Genomic DNA, 18305 nt, shown 5'->3' on the forward strand with positions numbered 1-18305 from the left:
CAGCTGTTGGTTAGTTTAGCAAGGCGGTTGCGCTAGTTTGAAGCAGGCAGGCACCGGGAACCTAAGGCGGTCTTACATCATCACCCGCGCTCGGATTCGCGTGATCCGAGCATCACGAAAGGCCTCAAGGAACAAGGAGACCTCCAGGAAGCTTTGGATGAGACTCAGAGGGAGATACAAAGATGGAAATATAGAACAGCTAGACTAAACTTATCGTACCTGTTTTCTAGGAGCCTAGAGAGGATGTACCTGGGCAACCTGGCAGCTACAATCATCTGGAGCGATAACCCGTGACGATCCCCTTGCCAAATGACGCAGCCAGGCTGGCCAACCATTGGCTGCGACCTGGCAGGTCGCTCCGCAACCAGCGCCTCCCGGCTCAAGTCACCCGCATCACTCTTCCCTACCCCCAGACCTCCTCTTTTCCCCTGCTATCCTCCATCTCTTCTTCATCGTTCTCTGTCTCTATCATCATTCCTATTCATACGTGCATCCATCAGTCTTTTGACCCAGCCCGTCATATCCCGCTGGGTAGCCGTTTCAGCCGTCGCCCATCATGAAGTCAGCCTCCTTGCTCACAGCATCCGTGCTGTTGGGCTGTGCCTCCGCCGAGGTTCACAAGCTCAAGCTTAACAAGGTGCCTTTGGAAGAGCAGCTTGTGAGTGTGGCCTTATCATTGCATCGTTTTCTTAGCTAGCTAGCTTCTTTGGAGCTCCAGTATGATTCAAAGCTGATTCCGAGGTCTATAGTACACGCATAACATCGACGCCCATGTCCGCGCTCTGGGCCAGAAGTACATGGGTATCCGCCCGTCCATCCACAAAGAGCTGGTCGAGGAGAACCCTATCAATGACATGAGCCGTCATGATGTCCTGGTGGACAACTTCCTGAATGCACAGTGTATGGAGATACCGTCGTATATGGCTGATCGCTGCTGACCCTTCTTGCCATAGACTTCTCCGAGATCGAGCTGGGTACTCCCCCCCAGAAGTTCAAGGTTGTCCTGGACACTGGTAGCTCGAACCTTTGGGTTCCTTCGAGCGAATGCAGCTCTATTGCCTGCTACCTCCACAACAAGTATGACTCGTCTGCCTCGAGTACGTACCACAAGAACGGCAGTGAATTCGCCATCAAGTACGGCTCTGGCAGCCTTAGCGGATTCATCTCTCAGGACACCCTAAAGATTGGCGACCTGAAGGTCAAGGGACAGGACTTCGCTGAGGCGACCAACGAGCCCGGTCTTGCCTTTGCCTTCGGCCGGTTCGATGGCATTCTCGGCTTGGGTTATGACACCATCTCCGTGAACAAGATCGTTCCTCCCTTCTACAACATGCTTGACCAGGGCCTTCTTGACGAGCCCGTCTTTGCCTTCTACCTTGGAGACACCAACAAGGAGGGTGACGATTCCGTGGCGACTTTCGGTGGCGTCGACAAGGACCACTACACTGGCGAGCTGATCAAGATTCCCCTCCGTCGTAAGGCTTACTGGGAGGTTGACCTTGACGCCATTGCTCTTGGCGACGATGTTGCTGAGTTGGATAACACCGGTGTCATCTTGGACACTGGTACTTCCCTGATTGCTCTGCCTGCTGACTTGGCCGAGATGATGTAAGTCAAAAGTCTTGGATGTCTTAATTGAACAAACAAGTTGCTAACAGTCTCCTAGCAATGCTCAGATCGGTGCTAAGAAGGGCTGGACCGGCCAGTACACCGTTGACTGCGACAAGCGCTCGTCCCTGCCCGATGTTACCTTCACCCTTGCCGGCCACAACTTCACCATCACCTCGTATGACTACACCTTGGAGGTGCAGGGCTCTTGCGTCAGTGCCTTCATGGGCATGGACTTCCCTGAGCCGGTTGGTCCTTTGGCCATTTTGGGCGATGCGTTCCTGCGCAAGTGGTACAGTGTGTATGACCTTGGTAACAGCGCTGTTGGCCTGGCTAAGGCCAAGTAAGCGGTTTCAGCGGGTTAATGTGGTATCTATGATGCTGCCTTTGCTGTCATCATTGCTTCTTGTAGCTTGATCTATGATTTTGGCAGACGAACACACGTAATGTTGTGAATGGTTATCCTCATGTTTGCAGCGGTTGCCGGATAGATTCTAGGGATCTTCAATGGAAAGCCGGTGATATTATCTGACATGTTCTGACACTTAGACTGTAAATGGTTATGCAATATGCAACTTGACACTCATTGAAATTGACGTAAACCGTGTGATGCAGTAACAATAAGAAGCAACCGCGGTACCAGCCGAGTCTGGGCCGGCGAGTCTCGCCCCGCACAGGCCAGGCGCCAAAACCCAAGCAACTCTTCTTGGCAGCCAAGCCTTCTTCATCACGCTCTCACCACCTCTTCCATCCAGACTTTCTCTCTGCTCTGTCTTTGTTTCATCATCCCCCACGACTTCCCTTCTCTTTAGCCGCTCTTCGATCTCCATACCCGATCGCTTCTTTGTCCCTTCGTCTGCGCTTGATTTTACGAGCCCAGATTGACCCGCTTTCCACCTTAACCCGATACACCTCCACAGCGCAAACCCGCGCCCGCCTTATTGACTTCGTCGCGTCCTAGCGTGGCGAACGATCCCGCGACAACTCCATCACTTGTCCACCTGACCCCGTTCCATTCAAATACACTTTCTTCGTATCGAGATTCTCGTGCGCCGCTGCGATTAAGCTAGGTCGCTGTTGTTCCTACCGACGGCAGAAGTTTTGGGAATGGCTTCATAGCTATCGAGCTCGATCCTTTTCTTTCTCTCTTTCGTTTCCTTCCGCTATCGAAAATAAACCCGTCCGCGGCCCCTCGCCCGACACTGCCTCACTCTCGGTGTTAGGGAGGCAGGAGGGGGGTTGGATACCTACAATTACTAGGAGAGCTTGCTGAGTCGACCTGTGTGAAAGGGTTATCCAGGCATGCTTCTCCGGTTACCGCCTAGCCTCCATTACCCGATCACCGTCACGTCGCTGCTGAAACAGCCCGGTGATAAGGTGGAACGGGATGAGGCGCTATTCTGGTATGTGTACCAGACGACTGTGACGGAGGGGGATGGGCTGGGGAATAAGGTGGATGTGAAGCGCAAGTTCCCGACGAAGTTCGAATCGACAGTTGATGGGGAGGTGGTGCAGTGGAAGATTGAAAAGGGGGATGTTATTGATGAACCGTATGTTCCGACGCCCCGCTGTCGTTCATTTGGGTCTGGTGTTGGGATGCTGATATTTGGTTAGGGTCGATGTTTTGGAGGTTGATGAGCCATGTGCTCATGAGGTCCAGTTTGGTGGGCTCTGTGCCATTTGTGGCAAGGATATGACTGAGTAGGTGAAAACGGTGTTTTGGTGTTGGGCTTGGCTTACGATTGTTTGCAGTTTTTCGTACAATACTGAGGTGACGGATGTGCATCGCGCGCCAATTCAGATGGCCCACGATAATACTACGTTGACTGTCAGTGAACAAGAAGCTACGCGGGTGGAAGAGGATGCGAAGCGCCGCTTACTGGCGAATCGGAAATTGTCGCTGGTTGTCGATCTGGACCAGACCATTATTCATGCTACCGTCGACCCGACTGTCGGAGAATGGATGCAGGACAAGGAAAACCCGAATTATCAGGCTCTGAGCGATGTGCGTGCGTTTCAGCTGGTAGATGATGGGCCGGGAATGCGCGGGTGCTGGTACTATGTGAAGCTACGACCGGGGCTAGAGTCGTTTCTGCAGAATGTGTCGGAGATGTATGAGCTGCATATCTACACCATGGGAACGAGGTCCTATGCGCAACATATCGCTAGTATCATAGATCCAGACCGCAAACTCTTTGGTGACCGTATTCTCAGCCGAGATGAGAGTGGCAGCTTGGTGGCCAAGAACTTGCACCGGCTGTTCCCGGTGGACACCAAGATGGTCGTCATTATCGACGACCGCGGGGACGTCTGGCGCTGGAACCCCAATCTCATCAAGGTGTCGCCGTACGACTTCTTCGTCGGCATCGGGGACATCAACTCTAGTTTCCTCCCGAAGAAGCAGGAGCTGGGACCTCCCAGCAAAGGGGGCGAGAAGCCGGTAGCCAAGGCAGCCAAGGGGGGTTTGGCGGAACATCATGTCAACGGGGCGACGGCAAAGAGAGACGACCAGACAGAGGTTTCGACGTTGGAACAGCTGGTAACAATGGGTGGTGGCGATAATCCCAGGTTATTACAAGAGCAGAGCGATGCACAAGAGGAGACAATCATGCATCAAGTGGAGGACCGGCCATTACTGCAGAAGCAAAAGGAGCTAGACGCGGAGGACGATGCAGCAGAGAGCAGCGATACATCCAGCAGCATAGACGACTCACAGGATCTGAGCAAGCACCGACATCACCTACTGGAGGACAATGATCGGGAGCTGTTCGACCTCGAGGTGCGTTTGGAGCAAGTACACCGGGACTTTTTCGACGAATATGACCGACGACGTTCACGGGCACTGGGCGGGCGAGTCGCCGCCCTGCGCGGCGAAAAGCCGTCCAAAGAGAAGGACGTCGACCTGAAACTAGTCCCAGACGTCAAGATCATCATGCCCCAAATGAAGCATCGAATCCTCGGCGGCGTGACCCTCGTATTCTCGGGCGTGCTTCCCCTCGGCACGGATACACAAAACGCCGACATCTCCCTCTGGGCGAAGAGCTTTGGGGCGGTCATTGCATCGAAGATTAACATGAAGACCACGCATCTCGTCGCCGGGCGGAACCGCACAGCCAAAGTGCGCGAAGCGACCCGGTACCCGAAAGTCAAGATCGTCACGACACAATGGCTCCTGGACTGTCTGACACAATGGAAGCGCTTAGCGGAGGAACCGTACCTCCTCCCCGTGCATCCAGACGACCGCGGCGAGCCAATCTCACCGGGATCTAAAGAGGTGGCGGAGAGCGCGTGGCTCTCATCGTCGGACGAGGCAACGGGCGACTCTGTAGCGGATGACGAAGAAGCAACAGAGGAAATTCTCAAATCCGCAGGAATATCCGAAATGTCGCCCCTCGGCTACGACGACGAGGAGCAGGCCGCGGTCCACGATGAGCTCAAGGAGTTCCTGGGCAGTGACGATGAGAGCGAGAGCGACAGCGAAGCCACATTCATGGATGAGACAGGTACTCCATCTGCCAGCAAGAAGCGGAAGCGCGAGGAAGGAGACGGCGGCGGCGATGACGACGACGACCAGGATACAGATAGTGCCGGCGAGGGCGACGAGCCAGGCTCGCGGCTAGCTCAGCGGATCAAGCGTTCATACGAGCGCAGCACGGGGCTGAAGGAGGTAGCCAGCGCCGGGGCGGTAGATTCGACTGCAAGCACAACAGCATCTGCAACGGAACCGGGGACAGAGGAGCCGGAGCAGGTTGCTGACGAGTCGAGCCCGCCTGATCCAGCAGAGGTGGATCCGGCCGACGAGGATGACGAGCTGGAGCGCGAGATGATGGCTGCACTGGAAGGAGGGGATTACAATTCGGAGGCGGAGGAACAAATTGCGAATGAGAATGGATAGTCAAGTAGCTAGGTTGGGATATTTAGTTTGGATGTATTTGGCGTTGTGATATTTGCCATGTTGCCATGTTTGCCATGTTTGCCAATAAGTGATGGCATAGCGAGGGCGTTTGAGATATATAGGAAAATACAACACTGAATATATGCTTGAGACATTTCATGAGTAAGTAGTATAGAATTGAGCAAGAGCTCTATATTATCCATTGAAATCATACAATCATATCTCATAATACATGATGAACCATCCCATCCCGTCCCCCCCCCCTCTTCTCAAAGAGGGATAGAAAATCAACGATAAAGATCCCGATTAACCTGCCACGACATAATAATCATCCAGACATAAAAGATGGTATTCACCAATTCAAACGCAAACGCCGTTCTCCAACAATTGCCTATCCCACAAACACCAATTAGCATACATACATACCCTCCCCCCCAAAGGGAACAAAAGAAAGAAGGGGAAAGAATGAAAAAACTTACAAATAGTCTCCTCCTCAATCCACGCCAACGTCTTCCACCCATCGCCCACAGGCTTAACATTATCAATATAATTGCGACAATTATCATTAACGTTCGCGACAACCCCATACAGCTGGAGCGATGTCTCCACCAGTCCCGTTAACCACAGCACGAAGAGAATAAACCCCCCGATGATGATTATCCCGGGCAGGAGGAAGCGTTGTGCGGCTAGGATCAGGATGAAGATTACGAAGAAGATGCCGAGCGCGCCGGTTGTTATCATGTAGGGGAAGAGCCTATTCCTGTGTTAGTATGGTGGTGGTGGTGGTGGTGGAGTTGGGGAAGGGGTTTAATAGGGTAATCGTACCAAGGAACTTCCAATCCCAAGTCATTTTGAACCGTCATGAACCAGGCGAATATACCCAGACAGATTGCGGATGAGGAGAGAACCACGATGATCCAGATGTTGAGTTGGAGTTCGGGCCAGTGGTAGCGGCGGGGACGGCGGTGGTAGATTCGCATTGCCATTTCGTTTCTTTTCCTTTCTTTGGTTCTTCGGGGGTTGGGGGTTCAGTTGAGGTGGTGAGTAGTATAGATGTGTGGTGTGTGTAGTATGTATATAGACAATAGGTTGACGATGTATATAGTAGCAGTAGTAGAGTGCAGTGGTGGTTGTGATCTTCCGGGGTATGCTGATATAAATTTAATATCGCATTATATCATCATATCAGGCTGAAACAATGACTCCGCCTTAACCCTCATTCAACTTGGTTTTGGTTTAGGTCTAGTAGTATTGACAACGCATCAGGGTTGACCGTAATGGGGCGAGGCGAGACGAGGCGTGGGTTGGGCGGATATGATATGATGCCTGGCGGGTCTAGAACTGTGCTTGATGTGTAGGTATCGAGGCGAGAAAAAAAATCAAGGAATGACAATTGACAAGTTAATGAAAGAATGCAAGAAAAGTAAATTCAGAGAATGAAAGAAAGACAGACAATTATGGAGTACTTACTACTCTTCATGATGGGCATTGGAAATTCCGGTGGCAGGACGGAACTAATGCGGTGGCAGGGCGGGTAAATTTAGTCGTAGTATCTACGTCCATCCATCCATCCTCCATTCTCCGCATGGTCAAGCTCACACTAACTAGAGTTACTCCGGAAATAAGCTTTGACATTGATTGATTCAGATTGCTCATTAGTTCTCTAGTTCTACTCTAGTTCTCACCCCCTACAGCCACAGGCTCCTGCATTACAGCAAGGTATCTCCCAGGGCACTCCGCACAATCGAACATCCCGTCCGAATGGTGTCGCTAGCGCCATGTTCCTCCAGGCTGGGGTTCACCTCCACCAAATCCATCGCCACCAGGTTACCCGTCTCGTGCACACACTCGCAGATGAAGTCACCCTCGCGCAGTGTCAGTCCACCACGCACAGGGGTACCCGTGCTAGGCGCCCACTGCGGGTCCAGCGCGTCCACGTCGAAGGACAGGTGGATCGGTGTGTCATTGCCAATGTGCGCCAGGGCCATTTCGACCACGCGGCCAATGCCGTACCTGCAGGTTGTCAGAATACCACTGCATCATCGGAGGATACATAAGGGTAAGGAGGAGGAGGAGGAAACCTACCGATCAACATCATGCATGCTAAACGCCTTAATGCCATGCTCACGAAGCAGCTGCTTCTCACCGCGATCCACGTCCCGAAGACCAATGTACACCAGCTTGCGGGTGTTGACAATGTGCTCATCCTGCAGCCAGCCGAAGATGTCCTTTTGTTCCTCACGAGCCAAGCGCGTCAAGAACGCCATGGGCATACCGTGAATGTTACCACTAGGGCTCATCTCAGGAATGTTGATATCGGCGTGCGCATCCACCCAGATCACAGCCATCTCACGACCCAGTCGCTCACGAATCGCCTTGGCCGTGCCGGAAATGGTACCGATAGCGATGGAGTGGTCACCACCCAGGGTCAGCACGAACTTGCCCTCCTTGGCGTGCTCGTAGACCTGGGCGCTCAGCGACTCGGTAACGGCGCTGACCGACCGGGGCTTCTTCATGCCGCGGTGGTCGGGGTCGGACTCGGGCATCTTATCTTCGTAGTGGTGGACCTTCTCGTCATAGTGCAGTTCGTAGCCCAGATCGTCGCGCAGTTGCTCGAGCAGACCGGCTTGAACGAGAGCCATCGGGGCTGCTTCGACGCCCATCTTGCACTGAGGTCGGGGTGTATATGGTTAGTGGGGGTTCTTCCTTTTATTATGCACGCTACTAAGATGATCGACGGATCCGTCGTCATGGAATTCTTCTTGTACGTACCTGCCCGCCATTGAAACCAACGGCCACGACGCCCAGCTGGTTGGGCTTGGAGAGGAATCTCTGCCGGATTGTCGAAGGAGAAGTCATGGTGAATGTGTGTAAGAGAGAGGAGAGGGGAGGGGAAGAGTTGGAGGGGTAGGGTCGCGTGGGATGAAGGAAGGAAGAAAAAGAAAAGGTTCTAGAAGGGCGGACCCAAAGATGAGATAAGATCGTGAGTGGAGACGATCCGAGGTAGACTCCAAAGCACCACCACAAGAAGTTGGACCCTTAGGAGAGGACTAGGAAAAGAGAAGAGAAACTAGAAGGGATGAAGGAGAAAGTAGAGTCCAGATAATACTGAAAGAAAGAAGAATGAAACCGGATTGCAGGGGCGACGAGCCGGTTAAAAGCATTCTCAGCCGTGGGGCGTCCGCGATCGCTAAGACCTGCTTTTAGGGAACGGTTGTTCCCCTAAGTACAGGTCCAGGAGAGCATCCACTTCCTCCGCCCGTTTCCATTAGCAATTCACCCCCGACAGATGACGTTCGGGGATAAGAGGGGATAAGGGTGGGGGGAAATCACCGTGTGATGGGTATCATGCATGCTTATTGCTATCTATTGCTTTATCAATGTACTATACAGGTATACATTATCGCTGATCCAAGATCAACTCCCGCAGAATCGCATCTGCTCTCGGCGCTTCCACTCGTCCCTTCTCGCCCATGCGCATCATCTGCCCGACAAACCAGCCCAGCTTGCCCAGTTGGTTCTTTTGTCGGATCTGTTCTACCATGGTGGGGTTCAAGTTGATTGCTGCCTCCGCCAGCGCTACATACTCCTCGCGCGACAGTGGCCGCAGCAGCAGGTTCTCCTCCTCCAGCAGCTGGGGGATCGGCCGCTCATCCCCCGCGAACACCATGGCGAGTACCTGCTTCGCCGTCGGCCCTGTGATGTGCTTCCGCTGCAGCTGGTCGATCAGCGCGGCCAGACTCGGGGCAGGCACCCGCGCCGCATCCCACGCTTCCTCCGCTTTGGCCCAGAGACCCCCAAGCTCATGAAGAACCCAGTTGCCGGCCACCCGCGCCAGTCCTTTCTGTGCCTTGGGTTCCTGATCCGACTGCAGCGCCCGCAGGAGGTCCACGACTTCCTGATAGTACTCCAACCGCGCGCCGTCTTCTAGTTCCACCAGCGGCTTCGCGTCCTCGATGGGCAGCCCATACTCCGGCCCGGCCAGTAGTTCAATAAGCGCATCCGAGGACGTGGGGAGATTGGTCTGAAGCGCTGCCACGAGGTCGGCGCCGATGTATAGGGGCGGAAGATCCGGGTCGGGCATATAGCGATAGTCGACCTCCCCCTCTTTGCCTCGTAGTTTGCGCGTTTCGGTGCTTCCAATCGTCCAGCCGCGGGTTTCCCCTTCTACCACCCCGCCACTCTCAAGGACGGCAATCTGCCGGTTCTTCTCCGCAATGATGGCATCCTCGACCGCCTTGAAACTGCTCAGGTTCTTGATCTCCGTGCGTTGTCCGAGTCCGCCGATGCCACCGTACTGATGCGTGCCGGCTGTGTCACCTCGCTGGCGGATGGAGACGTTGACGTCAGCCCGCAGACCTCCCAGCTCCATGCCAGTTGTCACCGCATTACATGACTGCAAGATGGACTGGATCTTCCGAACACAGGCCGCCGCGGTGGCGGGAGTATGGATCTGCGGCATAGTGATGATCTCGACGAGGGGGTGGGAGACACGGTTGAAGTCGAGGAGTTGCGTCGAGGGCGGATATTCTTGCGACTTGGCGGTATCCTGTTCCATCTGGACCTGTTTGATGCCGATGCGAACCGTGTCGCCGTCCTCAGGCGCAATGCCATCATGGCGGAACAGGTCTACATAGCCATTCTTCGCAAAAGGCTCTACTCTATGTCAGAGCACTGATCGGCTGCGAGAGAGGGAGGGAACTATATTACCGTAGTATTGGGTGATCTGGTATCCGGCCGGCTGGTCCTGGTAGAAGTAATGCTTGCGGTCGAATTTGCTGACTGGCTGTATCTCGCAGTTCAAAGCAAGGGCGGCACGGAGGGCGGGGAGGAGCGTTGCGATTTGAAACTCCTACACCATAGCTGTAAGTGTCTGCACCTCATGCATAGAGAGAATTCATCCACAAACCGGTTGCGACCCCGGGAATGCTAGATCGAACAGCGCAACGTTCGAATTGGGAAGATCCGTAGATGATGTAGACGCTCCTGCTCAGCGATCAGCCAGACAATTCAGTCCAATTGTCTAGAATCCAGTCACACACGCGAAAATAATTTGGACTCGGTGTTCAACTGCGCATGGATCTCAATGCCCACGGTCAACTCCCACTTCTGTCGGGAGGCCTCCTCATTCTCTCGTGTCTGTCGCTTGCGCGCCTTGACGGCCTTGGCGTCCTGTTTCAGCTGCTTTCGGAGGGGAATGCGGTCCGGCGAGTCGGTCGTCGCGGTTTGGAGGGATCGAATGGTATGCGAAAGGGACAAGGCAGGGAGGGGCCGAAGGGCGCGCCTGGCAGTCTGCGGCCGGGGAAGATGGCATTGCGGGCAGGCGAGCGAGCGGGTTGCTCGCGGGCACTGCCGAAGCCACGGTCGAAGCATGAGCCCGAGGGCAAGGAAGGTAGGCGAAAGGACAGGTCCACGAGAGGAAGAAAGAGAAGGTCGGGACCGGTCGCGGTGGGAGAAATGGCAAAGTAGTTGACACGATCTTGAGGCCTGGAATCTTGGATTGGAATCGATGAAGGACGGAATTAAGCGCGGGCGGAGATCACGGCCCGTACCATACGGTAATTACCCTCACCGCTGGTATATCATCGAGATAATTAATAGAAATCGTATCGATATACAGTACGAATAGTATTAAAGTATACAATAACTCAAAATGAAGGAACGGAATGGAATGGAGGGGAATACTACTGTACTCTTAGTGCGATAATAGTCATCATCTGCACCAATGAGAATATGCCCGAATGATGTTCCAAGACATCCTATTCGCGATGCGCTGTGAACAGTTTCGGAGGCAGCCAGTGCCAGCGGTTCAGCTGCAAGTCATGCTTCCCAGAGTAATTAATTCCAGGAAAGGGAATGTCATGCATCTAGTTGACTTCAACAACCCGCGGATCAGCGGAACAAAGCAGACAGAAAATGAGAGCGGGATAAAAGTTAGATACAAACAACAACCCCTCGATACCAGCACATGAATGGCTGCTCACCAACTCATCGCCAGGATGGATGAATGACCTACTTAGGGCCCATCGTGTCCAACAACGATAACGCCGAAGAATTTCAGTCATGCAAGGTGGGATCGGCAGCGAGTCACCGTCAGCCAACGCAGCATAAACTTCGAGGATGTACCAGTATGGAGGGGGAACAGATGATCCCCAAGTGAAGCCCGCATGGATTGATTGATTTGTAGTATAGAAGATGATGTCGAGTTACTGCTCTTCAACTATCTATCGCATGTGGATCCTCTGCACATCCCACCATTCTTCTTTTATTTCTTCTCTCATTTTTTAACTTCTCCCTCGTCCTTGTCGCTGCTCTCCATTGCGCTTCTCTTTTCTACTCCTCTCATTTTCAGTCATTGTATTAATAAATCATCCATCTCGCAATCGAGAAAAAAGAAAGCATTCAACTTCCCGTCTCTGACAGGGAAGGGCCCCTCGCGTTCGGAGCAGATCAGGAACTCGGGGCGCCTACCACCACGAATGAGACTCCCTCAAGGCTGCCTCACGTCCCCAAAAAAGGACCTGTTCAGCGCTCTTCTTCGTCGCTCTTGTCAGAGATTTGTCTCATCTTCTTCCTGGGTGTTGGGGGCTGATTCGCCTTGTCCATCCAGTATTTACTGTTGACTATTTCCGGTTCTGACTGTCATCCTGTCTACCTTCCATCTATACAATTAATTTTCTTACTCTCTCGCTCTCTCTATACTGCCTAGACCCCAAACCGATCTAAGAACCGGCTAATCGGCGGGATCTCCAGTGGAGGGATCCATAGTCAGTCAGTGATCTTCAAACTACGCTTGTCAAGGGTATTCCGATCCGCTACACAGGGAGGAAGAGACCTATCAACCGCATTCTGTCCTACATTCTTGGACCCTCGTCCGAGATTCGCGCCGTCTCTGAGGCCCTACCCTTCTCCCTTGATATGCCTTGGGTGCTTCCCCTCCAAACACCATCACCATCACCATCACCCTTTCAGAGTACACTCTGTTTGTTCTCTCTGTTCATCTTTTGGGGTATGGCCTGAAGCCGGAAACACTAGTTGTCGCTTCGGCCTTTCAAGCTACTATATTGACCGCTAATAACCACCCTATCTACCCATGATGCCCTTCTACTCTAGCTCTACTCGTTCCAAAAAATCTAAGAAAGATGGGACAAGCAGAGCGTCCACGGCTTCGGTCATTTCTTCAAACTCGCATTCCACCAAAGGCCCCAAACTGTCAGTGGAGAAACCCAAGGTAGACAGCCAAACCCAATCTACTATATCAAAGAGCAACAGCAACGGGTCTACTGCGCGGCCACAAGCAGCTCAGAACAAACACGATTCCGATCGCAAAGCACCCAATGTGTTCGAGTACCTCGAAGATAACTCGACTACAACGGATGATTCGTCTGATGATGAGTACGAGCATCACGTACCCAGCAATAATGCCAAGGGAGCATACAAGAACGCAGTCCGTCAGATGTATCGCCCCGCCGCGCAAGGCACTGATGCCCGCAGCCGTACCTCGTCCATACTGTCCAAGTCCTCGGCGAACTCTCAGAAAACACCCAGTTCAATTGACATTCCTCCAAGCACCGTCACCTCAAACACCGTGAAGAGCCACATCCCAGCGCATAAACCCTCACTGGACGGGGCATACAGTGGGGTGGGGGCGTTCCCCGACGGCTCGAACTACTATGAGAAACGAAGCGTGGACTTGAATGCAAGACCGGAGACGTATTACCCTCAGAATTCTGTCTCTCTTCAGCGGTCGCCACTACCCCCATCGCCGCCGCGAAGCCCTGAAGAAGATCTTCACCGGCCCACACGACGGAACAGGCGCAACACCAAATCCTCCTCAGACATCTCCGGATATAGCCTTCTCGCTACCCGGCTGAGCTCGGCCACGGAGAGCCAGGAGCCCCGTCTCCCTCCTCTGTATCGCCGGTTCGAGAATCTCAACCATCGCGTACTGCTTCATCTTCAGGACGAGATTGCACAAATGGAGGAAGACCTGCGTCTAGTGGATGAGTACGAGGAATTGCAACGGGCCGCAACGGCCGAGCAAGAGGGCACGAAAATGCTCCCTGCCTCCCGGCGTATGGATGCCCAAGCACAGGTATACTCCTCCGTTCACTACCGACGTGAGGAGCTCCTCAGTGCGCTAGCTCGAAAGACCGAGCAATACAGTAAGTGCCAGCTGCCGGCCGATCGTGGATCCGGATACTAACCATAGATCATCTAGACAATGCCCTTAGCGCATATAGTAGGGTCCTTCAAACCCTCCCCCGCGCCTCCACGCAGGATATCAACACGTATCGGAACTGGATGAAGCAAACCAATCCCGTCATCGCCGCTGAGACACGGTTCCTCGATTACACCAAAGACCTGCTCTCTCTAACTCCACGCATGGCTTCTACCTCGACCGCAAAGCCTATCTTCACCACCATCATCATTGCCTCTACTGCCATTCTCCTACCACTGCTCGCATTCAGCATGATCTCCGAGTTCTCCGGTCGTCTCGTCGTAGTCGCGCTCGTAGGAGTCGCTGCGTCAATCATCGCCTCCACCAACTCCACCAGCGCAGACCAGCTCGTTGACTCTCGGGACGGCTGGCGATGCGCAACCATGTATGTTTTCCTCTCCTCCCCCCTACAATACAATAACTAACCCCACGGCTCAGATACTTCGGCTTCATGACCGTCGCCGCAATGTTCATCCCCTAACTGACCACTACTAACGATTACCACTAATCAAACTAATGACTCGACGAATTTTATTTGGGTAGCGTACGTCTAGCGTTTCTTACACTTGGATATTATTGAGCCTTGGACAGATTGAGAGACTGGATCTTTTTAGAAAGATAGGGCAGGCGTTAACGACACTGGACTGGAAAACAGATGACAGCCTGGGGTGAGAAGGGGTTATAGGGTGCGCCAAATAGCAGAAACCTTTCTTCTTCTTCCCCGTCGTACTTACTACATCTACCTCTTAATTTCCTGTCTTTGGTTGATTGATTTTGTCATGTATTTGAGCGTGTATCATGAGAGATTGCTGTATACTACATTCGTTTCTCAATGATGAATCTACCCCATAGGGATATTTAGACTCAAGTCTTAACTTGCAATTACACACTGCCTGAACCCAAGCATCCGAGAATCATTCTCGTCATCCTGAACCACCTTCCTACTAATACCTAGACTGTGGAACAATATAGATCATTTGTTTCATCGATTTGATGATTCTGGTTAATCAATAGTAAAGTTAACTCCATTGATTATGTAACAATGGGGGGATAGAAAAAGGAATTCAAAAAGTGAAGTAAAGCATAGCAAAGCAAAGCAGACCAACGAGAGGAATAACACAGAACGTCCTATCCATCCATCCATCCATACAACCTTGTGGAATACCAATGGTTTAGAAAACATCCGTCCTGTCGTGGCCGATTTGGATTGACATAAATAAAAGAAAAAAGAACCAAAGGAACCGGAACTTGCATCTGAAGCTAAATCTAGAAAAAGCAATCACTCATTCGGGAATTGTTGCGTTGTGACATAGGGGAATGAAAAAAGGATTAAAAGGAAATAATAGAAGATAGAAGAGTAATTGGTAGAAGGGTTATCATCGCTGAGCGGGAAGGTTATTATCCAACATGGATTAGCCGCCACTATACACATATTGGAATTCGTCATTGTATTGATTTTGTGTGTTTTTCTTCCCGGTTGTGGGTGGATTGTTTTCTTCTGGGAATGGGAACTTTGTTTTCTAAGCTCTGTGAGTGGTAAGAGACCATTGGGAAGGGAAAGGAAGAAGTGAAACAATTGAAATGGTATAATGTTAACAAGAGGAAAAAAAGTTAGAAATGAAAAGTTAAGAAAGAGTGAGAAAGACGAATAATAAAGTTAAAAGTTAATCAAACGCATATCCCTACATCTCGACCGTGTCTCATCATATCCCCCGCTCATCATGGTGCAGGCGTGCCGTTCTGCTTGCTTCCTGGCGTTGCACTTCGTTCTTGGGAGGCTTCGCCTGATGGCTGTGGTGTCGCTGAATTGGGTCGGTTTTGAGCTGCTGCTGCTAATTGCACTTTGTTCCTCTCCATCATAATGGCTTGCTCGGCAGCGCTCCGGGCATAGGTCATGGCCGCAGCTGAGTTGGAGTAACCTCCCGATGGCGGTGGGGCTTGGTTAGAGGGGTAGTTTCCGTAAGGAGGGGGCTGCTGGCCTGGTTGTTGTTGTTGCAACACGAACCGTTGTTGTGGGTTGGCTGAGCCTGGAGGACCGAAGGAACCCCGGGGGGTAGCGTAAGAAGGAGGTTTCTGTGGGGATGCGCTACGTCCGGCGGTATAGGGCGCGTTGTAGGGCGCAGGTTGTCCGGGACGCGGTGTGTAGGGCTGCGGAGATCCCTGACCCGCGGCGGGAGGGCCCTGTTGTCCCGGGTAAGGGTGGTAGCCGTTTTGGCCAGGACGTTGGTACTGATTGTACTGCGGGGTGGGCTGCTGCGCGTATCCAGGGAAGTAGCCCGGTCGCTGCTGCGGCGTTGACGGAGGGCGGGCTCCAGCGAATTGCTGGGGATGACCAGGAGTGTATGGCGCTGGCGTGGAGCTCTGCCTTGCCCCATAGTAAGGTTGTGGCGATTGGAAAGTCTGAGGCTGCGTTCGCGCGTTGGCCGTGAATGATCGTTGGTTGAACTGCGCCTGGAAGCTACCGGAACGTGAAGGAGTTGAAGTTCTATTTGCACCACTGGTGGTAGCCAGGGCAGCGGCACGCTCCTGCTGCAAAGCATAGTCATCCTTCTCCATTGTGCCCTGATACTCAGGATTCTCGATTAGGATCGTTTGGCTAATGTTCAGCTCGGCCAGCTGGTCACCGTCCAACTTGGCAACAGCGTAAGGTGGCAGAGTTGCGACAAGAACTGCTAGACTTGACTTGAGCGTCTCATACACAGTCTGCTCTGCCGACGACGGAGTGTCTGCTCCTGTGACATCGGGCGTTGTTTCCTTAGGCTCAGTTCCTTGACCGCTAGAAGCCGTAGTCTCCAAACTCCGAATTTTTTGGTAGGAGCTGAGGGTCTCTAGCAGATCAGAGACATCGCGCAATACGTCGTCCATTTCTCGCTCTTGAGTGTCCTTTTCCGTGGATTTATCTGTATGCACGATGTTGTCCGCAAAATCGTCGGGGTTGAACGTTTTCACCATCTCTTCGAGAGTGGACTCGTCAAGATCGCCGATACTTCCGGGCTGGACTGATGTGGAATCTTTCTGTTCATCTTCCACGTACGGCAACGAGAGGAGTGTGTTCAAACGCCTTGCTCCACGTTTGCTCCACCATACCAAGTTTTTTGAGTCGGCTTGTTCCACAGCTCCAGAGCTATCGAACGAAGGAGCAAAAGAGGAGTACACTCCTTGCAAGAGGGCAGCATCCTCGTCGATGCTCAGAGCAGGGTCATCGGTTGGAACGTCCTCACCCGCTTGTTGAGAAGAATGCTGTTTCTGCCGACGGCTCCAGACAGACGGAGAGGAAGTGACCCCACCATACTGAAGCCAATGTCCAGAAGGGAGAGGTGCAAGGCAGTAATTATTGCGATCCCCGAGGAAGGCCTTGTAGTCGGTGATGGCTTCAAAAGGATCGATCCAGCCGTTGGTAGCATTGCGCGTAGAAGTTCTGGATTTGCGAGGCGCCTCTAACTGGGGCAGTGTTGCACGAGGCGCGAACACATCGCCGAAAGTTCTCTTATGTTCTTTGACGGCAGTCTCTGCTTCAAATGGCTGCACCTTTGTGGTGGAGATCCCGTTGGGCAAACCGATTTCGCGCAAGGGCGCTTGCACCTCCACAAATTTGTCTGCATTAGCGTCATCCGAAGGTAGTGGAACCTTGACGGTCTTCTGCAAGCTTGAGTAGAGTTGTTTTGGATTTGCGGGGTTCCCAAACAATGTCAACACAAGGCTGTCATTACGGGTCTCAACATGAGTCGGAGTAGACTTCGCCGGGGCTTCTCCGTCTTCTTCCGACGCTTCAGTCTTGATGTTGGCCTGGCTCACATGTGCCTGGCGAACAAGGCTATTCAGGAGTTTCTTGAACGCCGCGATGCGATTGACAGTCTCTGTCAGAGGTGACCCGTCAGCTGAAGCAGGCGTTGCCTGAGCTTTGTTCCGCTCTATCACTGCCGCCGACGCCTTCTCAATATCGCTCAAAAACTCCGACAAACTGCTGTATCGGTCTGACGCCACCCGTGCTTGAATGCTCGAACTCTCGTCTTTATCACCGGACACCTTTGCGCGTTTCGAACGTGGTTTTGCCGGCGACGACGGTAATGGGCAGGATAGAAGATGCAGATCGGCATCACTCCTGACATGGGTCAGTGGGAAGCAGTCACGATTTAGTGGTGACGCGGAGTGCTCACTTGCTTAAAATGTCCACCAGATTGCGAAGCGTCTCCTGTAATTTTGCCTTTTCCTGCGATTGCGTCGCAGAAGCGCCAGCGTCTTGGGCGGCCTTCTCGTCGTGACTCGCGACACGCTTTCGCTTGCCTGGAGTCGCCAGGACAGATGGATCGGGCGTATTTTGCGACTGGTCGCCATTTGTGACCGGCATCGGGGCCGTCCCTCCGCCTTCGTCTGCACTCATTGTTTCGGGTCGCGCTGTTCTCGAACTCTTCTTTGACGCGAGTACAAAACGGACTCTTTTATTCCTTTTTTTGCGAAGTCGTCCAGGAAGGTCCAACTGGCGACGGAGTGTGACAGTGAACACACAATCGGCCAAAACTAATGGGAGTTAAATGGAATGAAGGGATATGATTCGAGAGAGGCGGAAAATAGTCGTCGGTG

At 52.7% G+C, this 18305-nt stretch overlaps 7 protein-coding genes across 7 annotated transcripts; 3 read left to right on the forward strand and 4 right to left on the reverse strand.

Moving 5' to 3' along the window:
- Positions 1-474: 474 nt before the first annotated feature.
- On the forward strand, positions 475-2196 carry BO85DRAFT_446872 (pepsin-like aspartic protease). The gene is made up of 4 exons (XM_025659600.1): positions 475-658; positions 750-900; positions 954-1608; positions 1667-2196. The coding sequence occupies exons 1-4, from the start codon at positions 557-559 to the stop codon at positions 1953-1955; spliced, it is 1197 nt and encodes a 398-aa protein (XP_025518242.1). The 5' UTR covers positions 475-556; the 3' UTR covers positions 1956-2196.
- Positions 2197-2910: 714 nt separating this feature from the next.
- On the forward strand, positions 2911-5503 carry fcpA (protein-serine/threonine phosphatase; the record flags this gene model as incomplete). Its single annotated transcript, XM_025661495.1, has 3 exons — positions 2911-3158; positions 3223-3309; positions 3361-5503. 3 exons carry the CDS (start codon positions 2911-2913, stop codon positions 5501-5503), a joined length of 2478 nt encoding a protein of 825 aa, XP_025518243.1.
- Positions 5504-5805: 302 nt separating this feature from the next.
- Positions 5806-6904, reverse strand: BO85DRAFT_446874 (uncharacterized protein). The gene is made up of 2 exons (XM_025659601.1): positions 6329-6904; positions 5806-6257 (listed from the first exon to the last, which is right to left on the reverse strand). Exons 1-2 carry the CDS (start codon positions 6487-6489, stop codon positions 5864-5866), a joined length of 555 nt encoding a protein of 184 aa, XP_025518244.1. The 5' UTR covers positions 6490-6904; the 3' UTR covers positions 5806-5863.
- A 218-nt stretch (positions 6905-7122) lies between these two features.
- Positions 7123-8657, reverse strand: BO85DRAFT_446876 (arginase). The gene is made up of 3 exons (XM_025659602.1): positions 8276-8657; positions 7589-8172; positions 7123-7516 (listed from the first exon to the last, which is right to left on the reverse strand). The coding sequence occupies exons 1-3, from the start codon at positions 8360-8362 to the stop codon at positions 7213-7215; spliced, it is 975 nt and encodes a 324-aa protein (XP_025518245.1). The 5' UTR covers positions 8363-8657; the 3' UTR covers positions 7123-7212.
- A 180-nt stretch (positions 8658-8837) lies between these two features.
- Positions 8838-11140, reverse strand: BO85DRAFT_446877 (glutamyl-tRNA(Gln) amidotransferase subunit PET112). Its single transcript, XM_025659603.1, has 4 exons — positions 10546-11140; positions 10413-10489; positions 10214-10355; positions 8838-10159 (listed from the first exon to the last, which is right to left on the reverse strand). Exons 1-4 carry the CDS (start codon positions 10874-10876, stop codon positions 8904-8906), a joined length of 1806 nt encoding a protein of 601 aa, XP_025518246.1. The 5' UTR covers positions 10877-11140; the 3' UTR covers positions 8838-8903.
- A 1459-nt stretch (positions 11141-12599) lies between these two features.
- BO85DRAFT_366821 (uncharacterized protein) lies at positions 12600-14205 on the forward strand (the record flags this gene model as incomplete). Its single annotated transcript, XM_025655795.1, has 3 exons — positions 12600-13668; positions 13725-14109; positions 14163-14205. The coding sequence occupies 3 exons, from the start codon at positions 12600-12602 to the stop codon at positions 14203-14205; spliced, it is 1497 nt and encodes a 498-aa protein (XP_025518247.1).
- Positions 14206-15175: 970 nt separating this feature from the next.
- BO85DRAFT_224376 (uncharacterized protein) lies at positions 15176-18242 on the reverse strand. Its single transcript, XM_025654733.1, has 2 exons — positions 17882-18242; positions 15176-17826 (listed from the first exon to the last, which is right to left on the reverse strand). Exons 1-2 carry the CDS (start codon positions 18103-18105, stop codon positions 15444-15446), a joined length of 2607 nt encoding a protein of 868 aa, XP_025518248.1. The 5' UTR covers positions 18106-18242; the 3' UTR covers positions 15176-15443.
- Positions 18243-18305: the final 63 nt, after the last annotated feature.

The sequence above is a fragment of the Aspergillus piperis genome (assembly GCF_003184755.1).
Source record: "Aspergillus piperis CBS 112811 unplaced genomic scaffold BO85scaffold_4, whole genome shotgun sequence".
Classification (NCBI taxonomy): Eukaryota; Fungi; Ascomycota; class Eurotiomycetes; order Eurotiales; family Aspergillaceae; genus Aspergillus; species Aspergillus piperis.

Coding starts and splice junctions, on each gene's coding strand:
- BO85DRAFT_446874 (XM_025659601.1), bottom strand. CDS start 6,489: ATGGCAATGCGAATCTACCACCGCCGTCCCCGCCGCTACCACTGGCCC. Junction 6,258..6,328: donor TTGGGATTGGAAGTTCCTTG/GTACGATTACCC, acceptor ACACAGGAATAG/GCTCTTCCCCTACATGATAA.
- BO85DRAFT_446872 (XM_025659600.1), top strand. CDS start 557: ATGAAGTCAGCCTCCTTGCTCACAGCATCCGTGCTGTTGGGCTGTGCC. Junction 659..749: donor TGCCTTTGGAAGAGCAGCTT/GTGAGTGTGGCC, acceptor CGAGGTCTATAG/TACACGCATAACATCGACGC. Junction 901..953: donor CAACTTCCTGAATGCACAGT/GTATGGAGATAC, acceptor TTCTTGCCATAG/ACTTCTCCGAGATCGAGCTG.
- BO85DRAFT_224376 (XM_025654733.1), bottom strand. CDS start 18,105: ATGAGTGCAGACGAAGGCGGAGGGACGGCCCCGATGCCGGTCACAAAT. Junction 17,827..17,881: donor CTGGTGGACATTTTAAGCAA/GTGAGCACTCCG, acceptor GACCCATGTCAG/GAGTGATGCCGATCTGCATC.
- BO85DRAFT_446877 (XM_025659603.1), bottom strand. CDS start 10,876: ATGCTTCGACCGTGGCTTCGGCAGTGCCCGCGAGCAACCCGCTCGCTC. Junction 10,356..10,412: donor CATTCCCGGGGTCGCAACCG/GTTTGTGGATGA, acceptor GCTATGGTGTAG/GAGTTTCAAATCGCAACGCT. Junction 10,160..10,213: donor CCAGATCACCCAATACTACG/GTAATATAGTTC, acceptor GACATAGAGTAG/AGCCTTTTGCGAAGAATGGC.
- BO85DRAFT_446876 (XM_025659602.1), bottom strand. CDS start 8,362: ATGACTTCTCCTTCGACAATCCGGCAGAGATTCCTCTCCAAGCCCAAC. Junction 8,173..8,275: donor TTGGTTTCAATGGCGGGCAG/GTACGTACAAGA, acceptor CCCCGACCTCAG/TGCAAGATGGGCGTCGAAGC. Junction 7,517..7,588: donor AGCATGCATGATGTTGATCG/GTAGGTTTCCTC, acceptor GACAACCTGCAG/GTACGGCATTGGCCGCGTGG.